Source organism: Seriola dumerili, unplaced genomic scaffold (assembly GCF_002260705.1).
Source record: "Seriola dumerili isolate Sdu_G_001 unplaced genomic scaffold, Sdu_1.0 BDQW01000056.1, whole genome shotgun sequence".
In the NCBI taxonomy this organism is placed as follows: domain Eukaryota; kingdom Metazoa; phylum Chordata; class Actinopteri; order Carangiformes; family Carangidae; genus Seriola; species Seriola dumerili.
In genome coordinates this window covers 2,684,832-2,699,569 of record NW_019174311.1, presented here as the reverse complement: position 1 = coordinate 2,699,569, position 14,738 = coordinate 2,684,832, and the positions used below count along the sequence as shown (strand labels likewise).

At 41.7% G+C, this 14,738-nt stretch overlaps 1 protein-coding gene across 3 annotated transcripts in view; it reads left to right on the top strand.

The window, feature by feature from the left end:
• Positions 1-610: 610 nt before the first annotated feature.
• kazn (kazrin, periplakin interacting protein) overlaps positions 611-14,738 on the top strand; it is a 117,015-nt gene continuing 102,887 nt past the window's right edge. For all 3 annotated transcript variants that reach the window (XM_022741653.1, XM_022741654.1, XM_022741652.1), the window contains exon 1: positions 611-1,174. In XM_022741653.1, the coding sequence (XP_022597374.1) occupies positions 1,000-1,174 (175 nt within the window). In that variant the 5' untranslated portion in view covers positions 611-999. The remainder of the gene's footprint in view (positions 1,175-14,738) is intronic.

Here is a 14,738-nt window from a genome sequence, read left to right as displayed (position 1 = left end):
ATTGTCCAGTTAGGGAAAATGGACCTGGAATAGAAGCCCTGGATAAAGGATAAAGGAAAATTGCTAACTCAGTTTTCCTCACTGCCGCTCCAGTGGACAAAAATCATTTCTTAATCTGAGCCAGAAACATTAAGATAGTCTGTCATGATTAACCTTTGTCAAATATTACAGCAGGACTTTAAAAATGCATTGGCAGGAGGAATACCTCGCTATGATACTGTGATGAAAGCTTTGTTTGCATAACTATTATTGTTTTCTCCCCACAACTGCCTCTTTGTCAAACTAATGATTTCCTTCCCTTTGTTCATGAGTCCATGAAGGGAGGTACATTCACTACAGAGAGAGAGAGAGAGAGAGAGAGAGAAAGAGCTGCTGTGTGTCACTGAAATCAGTTTTTACAGGCTTAAGGAAATTTCTCGTGTCAGTTCAAACACACAATCGCACAGTCTTACAACCCTATCTCCTGAAAGCAGCTGAACTGAGAACCTCTGATTTCCATGTGCTTATATGGTCTAGCTCACTCCCCCCCTGACTTCCTCTGCAAATGGTACAGTCCATTTAAAAAGGTACTTGTCATCTCTCAATGCTCTGTGTCCTTTCAACAGTCAGCTGCGGGGAGCACATTTCACGGGGGCAGTGCTGGCTCTCTAACACTCACACACACACACACACTCACACACACTCATGCAGTTACGGAACTCCCGGACACACACACAGGCATGCTCGCACACTGACACACTCCCACCATACAGACACTATCTCCAGTGCGTACTCTCCTCTCCAGCAGATACACATTACCCCTGAGCCGGATGCCTCTCTTTAACGGACAGGAACAAACTGCTTTGAGGATTTAACTTGGCTTTCTCATAAAAAGGGAGCGAGAACAGACAGAAAAGGAGGGGTTTGTTTGGGAACACCTTCTTCCGTGGGAAATGGTCAACTTGTCAGCATGACACCTTGTCTGGATTCCCCTCTCCTCCTCAGGCAAAAATCCTGAAAATGATGGATGACAACAAGCAGTTGGCCCAGCGCATCGATGGTGCAATCCAGTCAGCCAGCCAGGAGGTGACCAACCTGCGGTCAGAGCTGAGCGCCACCAGCCGAAGACTGGCCGAGCTGGGGGCAACCGACTCCTCTGCCAGCATGGTTGAGACCCTGCAGCACAACCACAACGGTAAGAGAGCCGCTCGGAGAGTAGAGTGAAATTAAGTGTGTGCTGAGAAGCTGCGAACATGTGGAGAGGGATGAGTACACTCTGGTGCAGCTGTGTATAATGTTACGATGTGTGCCATGTGTTGCTGCGTGTGATGGATGAGTGAGCTGAGAGAGCTTCGGCTCATGCCTCTGTCCGTGGGAATAAGTGCATATTTGAAAGTCAGTGAGTGAGTGGATGAGTTGAACAAAAGAGGTGAGGAGTTTCTGCCAGCTTGTGTCCACTCTCAGTTCTCCCATAAATCCCTTCTCATGTTGAATAATTAACCCCATGAACCTTTAAGAGGGGGGTAGAGCTGCACTTTAGTAAGGGCAGAGTGGGTAAAGTTACAGCCTCTTTTCACTCTTGGGCACTCTGTCTGTTCATTCGGTACTCCCTTAACTGGGCAATGGATCTGTGTCTCTAGAGGAGGAAGGGAAAGGGGGCTGGTTTTAGGGTTGCTGTGGGTTACTGTTACCGAGAGCTGTTTGAATGGCTGCCCAGTCTGTAGAATGCTGTCCTGTGTGTGTGTGTGTGTGTGTGTGTGTGTGTGTGTGTGTGCGCACTGCAGCTGCTCTGTTTGTCCTTTTCCAACTTTTTTCAATACTCAGTTTGACATATAGATAAGAAACAGATGTGTGTGTTTGCATCTGTGGACATGCATAAGCACTGTTGGCAACATAAGCATGTGTGGTATTTGTGCCCATGCATTGCCATGTCCTTTCAACTTCTGGCACACACATACTCACACACTTGCTGTTTCCATAGCAGTCAGCTGGCACAGTGAGCTGTCTGATAGGATATGTTCCATCTTGGCTTTGGCAGCACTCTGCTCTGAAACCACATCTCTCTCAGATACTTCCGAGATCAAGCTCAGTAATAGGTCTGCTGTGTTTCCTCTCTCTTACATTCACAGGAAAAAAAACTGTTGGCTAACTTTCCCTTTACAATGACAGAAAGTCACTGAGTCCTCAGTTGACCACTGCAGTGCTTTTTTTAAAGAGGAAAATGTGAATCCAGGCTGCCTTACACAGCTGCTCAGGAACAGATTGGTCATGTGTCAGCATTGTTTTCAATGGACTGCCCCTGTCGCTTTGTTTTGCAGTTATTTCTCTGTGTTTGTGTGTGTGCGCGCCTTGCGGTATCCTTTTAACCCCGATGCACGCTCACACTCTTGCTGTTTCCATAGCAGTGTGTTTGCCAGTGTGAGTGACGACAAGCATTCCTCTGGGAAGGTTTGAGCACTGATGTCATTGTCCCTTGTAGCTGCTTCTCTGCTCAGCTGAAATGATGCCTGAGATGTACACGTTCAGCGGTGGAATCACATTCGTCCGTACAGAAAAGATTCATAAAACTCACATCAGCATCACAAAGAGTGCGGAAAAAGATTTTCTGACTGGTCCGTTCTAACAACGTAAGCAATGTTTTTGAAATGATACACACTCAGAAGCTGACACCTATCTGTAGATCTCTCTCTAGATGGATTTTGTCAGACATAATTGTCTCGAAATACACTTCTAAGTGGTTCTGAGTGCCCCTCTTTTCGACATCAAAAGGAAGCACACATATGTCCTTCTGATACTGAAGATTATGGTTGCTGATTCCGGCTTTTGTTTGGCCTGTATATCTTCCCCTTGTCATTGTGTCTCTGTCAGTAAGTCTTTTTTCCCCTTTACACTCGCCTCTGCTGCCTTTATTCAACCCCCTTTCTCTCTTCCTAGCTGTTCTTAACAAGCCAAGGGTGTATAATAGAACTGGCTGGGGACAGTGGGATTAGGTAATTTATCACCAGTGGCTGTGTTGGGAAGGGAGGTGTGTGCTAAGGGTCGCTGGTTCATTGCGCAGCCGGCAGAGTGGGAGTCCTGAGGGAAGCTGTGTTGGGGGTGCCACATGGCACTTCACTACCAGCAGCACTAACCTTGCTAGCAGGCTAGCTTACTTTAATTGCATTTCTACTGCCAGGGGGGTTTGCATTTGCATGTTACATTCATCCCAGCAAGTGTAGCAGTTATGAATAAATGGAGGTACTTCATGTATTGTCTTTTTGTTGTAGTCTGTGGAGAGGTATATGCGGTATATGCTCACAACCGCCTCTTAAACACACCAGAGCTGGCCTCCACATCTCTCCCTTAAACCGTTTTACACCTTGTCTCTCCTCCGCTGTGGTTGGTTAGTTCATGAGCTTCTCCGTGGACTTAAATGGACCACATTTAGCTTTGTTGCGACACTGTGGGGCTGCTTATATAGAGAAATGCTGAGCAGCCATAAAACTGGCCCAAAACTTCTGACTGTGGCCCCAGTTTGTGCCGCTCTCATTTTCTCTTTGTGTGTCACGTCCAGCTCCACTCTGGGACTTGGTGGGGTGAATGAGAAGCCTATTCTAGAGCTCAATCTGCCATATATTTCTTTGTGGTGACCTTTAGCTAGAGGTATTTTTGAAATGTCTTATATATAAGGTTTTCAATAATGGTTGTCGGTTGGTTGCATTAAATGTTTTTACAGAACATTTCATAGAGGTGCATACCGGTGGAAAAATTCATCCACCTGCAGTCTCCGGTTTGAGTGTGACACACATAATCAAACACAATTATGCATGCTAGATCCACTATGGTTACTTTGATTAAATCTGCTGCAACCACCGTCGACAGGTGCTACTCAGATAACCACTCAAACTTCTGTGCTGTTGTATATTAAACAGGTTGTTTTTTATCTTTGTATTCTTCACTGCATCTGAGTTCATGCAGTGCAAGTCAAAAATCAACAGCAGTGTTAGAGAGGCTGACATCCCCAGGATGCATGCAGTGACTGCTGTAAATCATGACTGATCGTGTAAAACTGTGCTGTGTAGTAGCAGTGTGACTGAAAACAAGAATTTGAATGTTAGCAAGCTGTCTCAGAGTCAGACAGACAGAGTTCTCAGTTTAACAACTTAAAAAGCCTTTTCCAGAGCTTTCAGCCACATCTTATGGTCTTTTTTGCTCTGCTGTCATGGAGATAGCTCAGTTGTCATCATGCGACCTAAGCAGTTATTGGCAGTTTAATAACTACTCTTAAAGCACTGCTACAAATATATTAAAATGCATTCATTCTTTTCCATTAAAAGTGAGTTATCATGCTGTGATAGGATTCACAGGCTAATGAAGGCCGCCTGCTCACGCTGATGGCTCAGAAACTTGCTAGCTGCAATAACATGTTAGGTACTGCCACAATTCTGCACCTGTTCCAATCCCGGTATATTTCCACACAATATCATGACAAATCAAACAGGTTTAATGCCTACTCCACTAGAAACATGGGAAATGTGCTCAGTAATAGTGAAAGCAGAACTACCAAGTGATGTGCGGTGACTTTAAGCAAACAGAGCTGAAGAACCAACTACTCCCTTTCAACAAACACCATCTCAATGTGTGATTCAGCCGTTTACAACACCGGCAAGAAAAATGGACCAGACTAAAATATACCTTTTCATGACAGCAGTAAAAATCTCTCTGAAGTTCAGGGCTTGTCATATCTCCTGATTTTGTGCTGCCTACCTTTCCTGTGCTGACAGTCTCTCCTGCTGCACTCTGCCTGGACATCTTCACCTGCTGAAGAAGTATGAGGATCATTCCTTTAAAGTGACAGTGAACATATCAAATCTGCAGTATTGAGGAAAAATATCAAAAACAAAAATAACTTCTATGGCAACCTTCCAAATAATTATCATTAACTGACAGCGATACACTCCAGTGAAAATGCAGAACCCCGTATTTTCCTGCCTCAATCTGCCGCCTCAAACTCACTGCAGATCAGAGAACCCTAAACCTCGATTAACAGAAAGAAAAAGATATTAATGTGATAAATGCTTTTCTTGCAAAAGCATTTATTAAAAGCTTCCGCACATTACACCCTAACTCCTCGTCGTCACACATGTGATTAGTAAGACAATTTATATTGATTTGAGATGATAAATCACAGTGTAACTTGCTCCTTATGAAGAAAAGACCAATGAAGTAAATTTTTGGAAGCTGAATTAAGGACAGTGCTGTTGTCTCTAGCTAGCTATAGCAAGTCACCCATCAAAGATCCAAGGATTATCTTCAATTTACAAACCTCTAAAAAAACACTGCTCTCCCCTCCCCTTAACTTTCCCCAGCCTTTGTCAACAGGACACTGCCACACCAACAAAAATGACAGAGACAATAAATATAACAGCTGGTAGTCAAGCTAGCTTCCAGAAACAATAGCCTGCTGCAGCCACAAGAAGGCAGTAAATTACTAGATGAACGCAACCAGTCAACATCAGAGCATCAAGCACCTTTTGCTTTGCTCGTTCTGACAGCACAGCACTGGGACTAACAGTAGCTAAAAAGTTGGGTAAATTAGCGAGCTAGCTGGTTAACGTTAATCAGCCTTCATCTTCATTTCGTTGATTAAAGTATTTGTCTTGAGTAATTAAGTTCAACACAGCTTTCCCTTTCTCACCCTTTAAGAGTCCCTGATATATAAAAGCAATGGTGCATAAGATGAATGCTAAATCTTTTGGCACTTTGGAAATCTTTCATCTGTTGTTGTCGTGCATCAGGACACATGATACATGGTAAAGGGAAATCTTAGTTATCTATCTAAAGGTCATTCAGCAACATTGTGGTTAGATGTTTTTTTTGTGTGTTTTTTACCAATTAATAATAATTATACACTTTACTTTAGATCTCAGTGCTTAAACTACATACATACAATGCTCTAGGCAGCTTTTAGAAGTTGTAAAACGTTTTGACGGCTACTCCTCTGTATTCTTTTCCCCAGAGAAATGTTGATGTGCAAGTAGAAGCGAGCTGTGTAAATCGACCGACTGATTGTACTTTCTCAGTGTTACGCAGCCTTGTTTATAACACTAGCGCTTGTCCATACTTAGTTAAATGTCACCGACTTCTACAGAGTTTACTTTGCTCATGAGTCTGAAAATATGCTAATACTGTTATTAATGCAAGTTTTGGATAAAACATTGGATGTTTTTCTGTAGCTGATTGTTAACTACCTCTCGTGAGGGATGATGATGTTCATTATTCAGCATTCAAAGGTTATGAGAGAAGGCCAGTCCTATTGCTTTTAATGACTCATCCATTCTCGTGGTTGAGAGCAACAGTATTTGAGTAAACTGCAGTTGGTGAAGCATTTACAAGATTATTGACAGCATTACTGTCTCAACACAAAGGGCATGCTCTTGTATCTGGAGCGCATCAAAAGGTTTAACATAATGTCAGCGAAATCATTTGAGTTAAACACAGATTTTACCCTCATGATAATTAAAAATACAAAAATATATTAATTTTCTAGACAGGGTTATCCGGAAGATCAAGAATGAGTAAGGCCTATTATATCATTTAGCATGGAGGATTTGCTGTCTCTATACATCATTAATGAGCAGACAGCTCTGCATGTTAAAAGGCTACTGAGACGACAGTCAGGTGGTGTTCTGTAATTCTGTACACGAAAATCCTGCTTGGCCATTGACATTAGATATTAAACAGGATTATGGATATCGGGAGGCTATTTGCTTAAAAAGTAGTTGCTCCTTTAAAGGTGAAGAGAAGAGCAGCCTAGACATGACAAGACTGCTCATGCTTTTAATATATTACCCAGTGTTTGAATTGGAATAAAAAAGGTGCCAGTACTCTAGACCAGCGTCTGCACAGCATGTGGTATTGGGTGTTTTTATTTAGTGTAACTCATATTTCACAAGCACCTTAAAGTAAGTTTGAAGACCCACACATTTCTCAGAATGGACCCCAACAATGCAGTACTGTGACGGCCAGCCATTCATCAATACATGCTTTTGAATCACCGGCTGTGTGGCAGAACCCATTGGTGTCATACAATGGAAGACGGGCAGCACATCTCTCCCTCCTCTTGTGAGCATGTGAGCACCAGGGAGTTCCAAAAACTGCCATGGAAATGTTCAAGATGCTTCTGTTTTACTCACTGTGGAGCAAAAAATGCATACACAGCCTGTTCCCAGCACCGACTTCCCTTGGCATCACACCTCAGGCTCACTAAGGTAACATGGCATTTCAGTGAAATTACTTTGCTCTGTGATTGCAATTTTTATGCGTGAGCGCAGATCCTCTCTGCTCGGTGGAGCTTCTGTCATTCTTTGTACAGCGTTAACATTCAATTGTCGGCATATCAGAGAGACTCTTTTCACACAGTAAATGCTTCATTAACATCGACAAGAAGTGCTTAGACATTTGTATTCTTCCTGTGTCCACTGTGACATGCACTCCTCATTCCCACTGTAACCATCACATACATATACAGCATTTAAAGTCTGCTCCTGTACATGGAACACGCAGCAATCAATTTAGTTTCACAACTAGCGTCTTCAACGTGTAGAGGATGTAATTCCAGCACTATGTACAGTGTCTTATCTGCAAAACCGTCTATGCATTTCATCTCTAAGTCAGTACTAAAATGAAAGATTATCTTCTGTCAAAATTACAACTGTTTCATAAGCAAAGATTCACAGTCGATTCATAACCTAAAGACACAGTATGGAATAAAGACAGCATTTGCATAATTATGAAAGACACTTTTATATCTCAGCTATTTGAAAATGTCAGCAGGCTTTCACATAATGTCCTTCCCTCTTCAATTAGGGTAATGTATGCAAAAAGGAGTCTTTGGCATGAATTTCTGCAGAGTTGCTCCAAATGTCACTGCTGTCTTGTTAAAAGTACAATTTGAGTGCTTGATTAGTTACATTATACTGCACTCATGTTTATAAATACATATCAATACATTGGGTCAAATAAATTGTAATTCTTTCAGTTTACTTCAAATTTTGAAGGAAATATTTGTTATAAATATATATAGCCACTTATGAATGATTTATGACTACAAAATTATTTGATAAATAAAATAACATGGGGAAACTTTTTTGTAAACCAAGCTGTATGTGCTCTTTTTTATGCTGAGAAATGTGCTTAAATTTCTGACCACATTTCCTCATGTCAAAGCACTGGACATCTGATCATCACCTTTGCTGCATCAAGGCCTCAAGCAAAAATATCATTTCAACTATTGTCTTCTTTTATTGTTAAGCTGTTGTCCTGTCAAAATCCTAGCAGAGTCATTCAAGCGTAGAAGGTCTTCAAACAGAATACAGTTTTTCCATGAATTGCATTTCCCTGCTGTCTTTTGTCTGCTCACAACAACGTCTGGAAAACCTGACATTTTGCAACATCCCATTATGCCACTTCGTACCCTTTCACACTCCTTTTCATTGATTTGATGAAGAGGGATAGGTAAAGCCGCTGTCACTCGGAGAGGCATTTGGTGACTGAAAAACAAAGAAGCAAAAATACAGGAGCAATATAACAGGCTAATGGAGTCATATAAAGGACTGCAATGAATAACCTCAAGCTGTGAAAATGGCACCAAATCTCATTAGTGTTTTTTTGTCGATGGGGATGGCTTTTGAATCCCTCTGTCTATGGCAATGAAAAACTTAATGAGTTGTGTGAGGGAAGAATGATCATCGTCCTCAGGTTTCATGTTTATGGCACCTTTTATGGTCATTTATTTGACAGAGTTACCCAACAGATGGTTACTTATCAGAGCAGTCTTCAAAAGTGCAACAAAAATTGGAAATGGCACAATTGCCTTTGGCAACCTTCATTTGGGTGCTCTGCTGGCGTCAACTGCAGTAAGTTTCCTAATGAATCCCAAGTTTAGAAGGAATCACCACCCACTGCAGGTTTTATTTCAACTGGAAAGACCCATGTTGGTATAATTAATAAGGCTGAAACCTGAACATGTGGTTGGAGGTAGCAATTACTTTCCTATAAAGCAAGTTAATGATGAGTGATGTTAGTCTGTAACCATATGCTTAAAGGTCATTCATTTACATATACATGCAGTCATCAACTGGGTGAGAGAGCCTCGTCAATTAGACTGATTACCATGAAGTATATGTTTCAAATATAAGATGTGGTGTGTCTGATGCGTATTTTCACCATATTATGCGTGCGTATTCACAGCGCTGCGACACACACGCACTTCTCTGTGGCCTTGTCATAAGTTATTGAGCAGGGGGAGTAGAGTGTTTTCCAAGCAGTCATCACCTACCAACAGGCCTTGACACACTAGTAGTGACTGTGTTTGACATTACAGTCGCAATACTAATTAACCCCAACCCCACTAGTACACACATATATTATTTATTTATCTCTACCTGAATAGAAAGTGTGATGCCCTTCATGGCATTTGGGTAGGTCAGATCTGTAGTGTGTATTTGATGTTTTGGGTTGGTCACAGTATGCATTAATGACTTAAAGCGGCACTCAGGTATGTAAATTTATGTTGCCCTCTGTCCTTCAGCCTGCCTCTCCTAAAAACTGATGCTAACAGCACCCTCGCGCACAGCAGCAGATGGCATGAGAGTGTGCTCAGTAATCAGTGACATTGCATATATTTAGTTGCCATCAAGTTCAAATGCTGAGCTGTGTCATGTGGGAGAGGGGAAAAAGTGCTATAGTACAACCTAAATGTCACTTTCCTACAGAAAGACATTTGAAAGAGGACTTTGAATATTCTGTAGCTCCATGAAGGTGACAGGCCACTGTAATGGATAGTGCACCATGTGGATAGACTACTGTGAACAATGATTAAAACTCTCATTAATTTGATGGAAAGCTTCATTAGTGGATGATGGTGGGTGGTGGGCATCATTGTTTTTATACTGCATCCACTAAGATCCCCCATTAGTCTCTCGATGGCCTTCATTTTATATGTTTGCCACAGGCCCCAGCTCCAATATATCAGAACAAACTTGTTCTTCAAGATAACGTGGGCGAGAATCATTCATAACTGTATGGTTGCCAGTGATCCAGTGATCATAAAAGGAAATAAAATGGGAAATTAGAGCAGCTGGAATATATGTGAGGCTATGTTGCAATTACAATGGATGGGACTCTGGCGTAGAAATCTGCACAGGGGAAGCTGATAGGTCTGCTCTGCGGCCCCAGAGAATGACTCCTAATAGGCTGAGATAGGAGATGAGAAAAGTGTGTACTCGTCAGGCATGGAGCCCCCCAGTGGTTTTTGAATGATGTGATGTGATGGGGACTGGGGAAGAGGGGGGGGGGGTCCGCTGCGGGGCTTCCTAAGATTTTGTCAGCAATTATTCGCAATGAGGTGCAGTCAGACGATCGGCCGTGGCAGCAGCAGTGATGAAATGACATTTACTCTGCTCGTCTCACATTTCTGAAAGTGGTAGGATGTGAAAGGATGCGAGTTTTGCCCATTCCTGTCCACTGTTCTGTTTCTGTGAGGCTGACTGGTCACTACAAAGTGCTGCAGCATTGTGTGGAGATGGTGTAAATCTTGAATCCTTTTACTTTATTTCACAGCAAAGTGTTTAGAACATTGAATGTTTTCAAACAAGAGCTTAATTTTGATTGTTAGGCTTGATATCAAAGAAACTAAGCATTAAACCACAATATACTGTACCATCTTACCACAGTTGGATAATTCACCTGGAAAGAATTAATGGTTCCATCAATGACATTTCAGTGCAGAGCAGTGCTCATCTTCAGGTCTACTTCTACATCAGGGTGTTAATTTAGGATCCTAGCCTGGGGGGGGGGGGGTATGGGTACGTAGTGTGTGCAACCTAAGATGATAAGGATATTTTGGGTGTAGGTATAGCCGAATAGAATTACTGCATAGCTCTGCAGAGGCATTGCCTTTCATTTTCAGACATATGTACTGGTCCTGGGTCGGATTTCTCTCTGCACACATTCCGCTGCAACCATTCAGGAGCTGACAAATCGAGCTGGATCTCGGATCAGTGATTCTGTAAAGCCTCTGCTTGTGTGTCAGGCAGTTTCCTCCAGCTCAGAAGGACCAGTCAAGGGATTTGTGAAGGTGTTTCAACGTTTTTTGTGGGACATTGCCTTGAAATTACTACATTGCTGTTGGGAAGGATGTTATGGTCTTAGCCTCAACCAGTGACATTCAATGTTAAGGACCAGTGGGAGTGTAGAGGTACTCATGCACAGCTGACACTAACATAGATATCTGAGTATTAAACAATCCCAGCCACCTCCCACATTTTGTGCTCGACGTGCTGCTTGGAATGATGCCCTAAATCTTGTTGATGGTTTTGAGCTTAGATAAGTTCACTAGATACAGCTCGTAAGTTTTAATGGTTACAAGAGAACTTTTAGAATTATAGTTGTGTGCTAGTAGTTTCAGGTTTCAGGAGGCCAGATTTTTCAAGCCACCAAAGCTGCATATAATGTAGCTGAGTTGAAGTAACAGAGGGATACTTGTTGAAAGTGAGAAAGCAGGGAAGAAATCAGTAATTGCTTGTCTTACTCTTGAGGCAGAGGGTAGAGAGCCAAAGTATGGATGTGGGAACATGATGTGGTCTTTACTAAGGAGGGAGTGCATCTACTGTGTTATTATCTTGTCTAACAGCTGCCTAGGTACTGACTGTTTCAAAGTTTCCACATGATAAATCAAAGCTAAGTTTGAAACATTTTGTAGCAGATCCTTGGAGTGCACCCCTAATGCAGTGTGTCTTCTGTTTGGAAGAAAGCAAAGTATTGAAAAGAGAAAATAAAATATATAAATTGAAAAATGCGCAGATTCACAAAAGTGTGTTTATTTTTATCTATTTCTTGCAATCTTACCTCTCTTTCGATCGCATCAACTCTCAGCATACATACTCGCAAAACTGATTGAGTTTCATTTTAGTCAGTTAGTCAGACCTGGCTGTTGTGAATATGAGTGATCATCCAGCCTACAACTGTCCATCTATCAGCATGCAGGCTGTCCGGCCAGCTGGTGCCTGCTGGGCTGGAGAGGCAGATTGGGCAAGCCTGGATGTCACAGTGGTGGCAGGTGGGCCTCGCCATCAGGTACTGTAATGCCCACTGGCACAGACGGCACTGTCTTACAGCCGTGCGATGAGGATGGGAGAGGGCATGGGGGGGAGGAGGAGATGGTAAAAGGAGGCATCTTGAGTCGTGTGTGTGCCAAACCTGACAAATTGGATAAAGCCTCCAGTGGATAGGAAGGGCAGTGCCAGTGTGCGGCTGACATATGAAGAGGACTGGCACAGTGGGTGGAGTGGGCAGAGGGTGGGAGGGGTGAGGGTGGCGGAGAGCAGATGTGTGTGTCATCACAGCCCTGGCATCATGCTGAAGGAGGGGAAGCATTACTTTCGTTAATGGCTGTAAACAGACAGATACACACAGTCACAGAGCAATAAGCGATGTCTCTGTATGAGTGTGTGTGTACGAAAGGACCTTCCCTTCTATAACAAGGCTAAAAATTACTGCCTATAGTGCTATTTTCACACGTACACAAGGTCTGTCTAGGGATACTCTTCATTCTCTACTTCATTAGTTTTTTCACGTGTCATAAACCAATTCTTTTTGCCTTTCTGCTTCTATTACCTCGTATGAAAAATGACTGGAAAGTCATATTTTATCTGCTGATGCATTTCTGCTTTCAAAAGACCCACAAACCTGCAGTGTCAGATTTGCTGCACCGTTCTTATCATCAGAATAACAGACAATACAGTGTACAGCAATCTGTGCTGAAGCTGTTTAGCTATTGAACGTTGCCTGGAGCTGGTAGATGTTATGTTAACTACATTTCTTACAAAATGTGTTTGTCAAAGCAAATTTAGTAAGAGTGGGCTGCCTAAATTTGTTGAGGTTCAGTGAATTCATCTTTAGGCTCAATATACAGTGAAAACTGTCTTGCTGAAGACATTGTATATTTACTTCAAAATACAAGTGGCTCTGAACTAAATTAGATACTCTAATCTAGATAAAGGGGCTGTCCTAACCACTCAATTTGGTTATTTGTTTTTTTTAGTTTGATTCAGTTTGATTTTCCATGTAAAATTGAAAAATTGAAAATAAGTACTTTTATTCCTATTCATGTCTTGGGTTGCTTGAGAGGGTGGGATCTAAGAACCAAACGCAACTTGCATCTGATTGGCCAGCAGCACTGCCCAACAAACCTATCAGCCAAGTGAATTCTCCTACTTCTGGGGCTAAAAAGACAAAAAAAAAAAGCCCGTGGATTAGCTGGAAACTGCATCAACAGCTGTTCTGATTTTGACAGGACAACAACACTATAAGATATGATGATTGTATAGAAAGAATATGATGCACTGGTTTAAGCTACCCAACGGTATATACTGTAGCCTAAAGCAATTTAACCCTTAAATGCATGGGTGTTTTCAAACATACCTCGGGTTGTTAGTCATCCAACACTTAGGGTAGGTTAAGTCATATAAAGTCATATTGCTTGTAACCTTTCCAGATCATATTATGAACAATAACAAGCACCCATTTTTCTTATTCATGAAAGTTTGAAAAAATTAGTCAAAAATCTGAACTGTACTTTGATCTGACAATTGAAATATACAATTTCTAGAGAGAGGGATTCAATTGTACAATTTTCTATTTTTCATTTTTTATATGGAAAATCAAACTGATAATCATTACATGCACTATAAGTTACAATAATAACTTGATGGTAGAAACCTGTGACACTCAGACTCGGTTATTAGCAGACAGCCAATAATTAAAGTTCACTTCTTGTACTAGTCCGAGCAAAAAAACAGGTGGCATTGTCAGGTGTGCACTGAGTTTTCTGCATCATTACATCAGATCTTCATTAGCAAGCTGAAGCAAAACTGCTCATTTACACTACACTAAAGCAATTACAGATTTATCACAGCAGGTCACATTATGGGTTTCTCACATATGATGATATGTTTATTCCAACTGATTCCATATCTGGACAAAAAATACACAGATGCATACAGGGTCTCAGTAGCCCAGCTGGCAGACAAAGATCTGTATTTGACTTATCCCACTTAAGGATCCGCCGTGTCATCGTCTTTCATGTTATTGATTGGGATAATGCTGCAATGACCAACTCCGTAGTGCAGCTTTCATTATGTAATGAAGACATCACACAGCCAGTAAGAAATATTGGATGATATGTTGAGAGCGAACTGCATGCTCTCCACAATGTTTATTGACTTTAACTACCATGGAATTGATTATCTGAACTGCCGGTCCAAGCAGTGTATCATGATGCAGATGATGTGAATGGCCTCTAAGACTAAAGAAGTAAGGGTGATATTTTAGGGTCAATGCATCTAAAGGCATCATTTGACTCTCATTGAACTGACATGACCCTTATCCCTGGACCACATGACCTCCAAACTGAGGATGTGATGTCGTCACGCAGTCATTACAAAGTGTTCAATGTGTCAGCATGCCTGTTTAAGTTCCATTGAATCTTTATCAGCAGGAAGCCAGGCAAACGCCCGATCAACAGGCAGGAGGAAAGGGAACAGAAGAGTCACCACTGCCCAAATGTTTGATTTGTATCAATCACCCAAAAAGACACTGACGCTTTTTTTAAAAAAAAAAAAATCTGTTCACATTTTAATGTTCTTAGTAATCTACAATATATTTGAGATTTTTGTCATTTTAACTTTATAGCTGAGTTTGTTTTCTTGTCTTTTTTA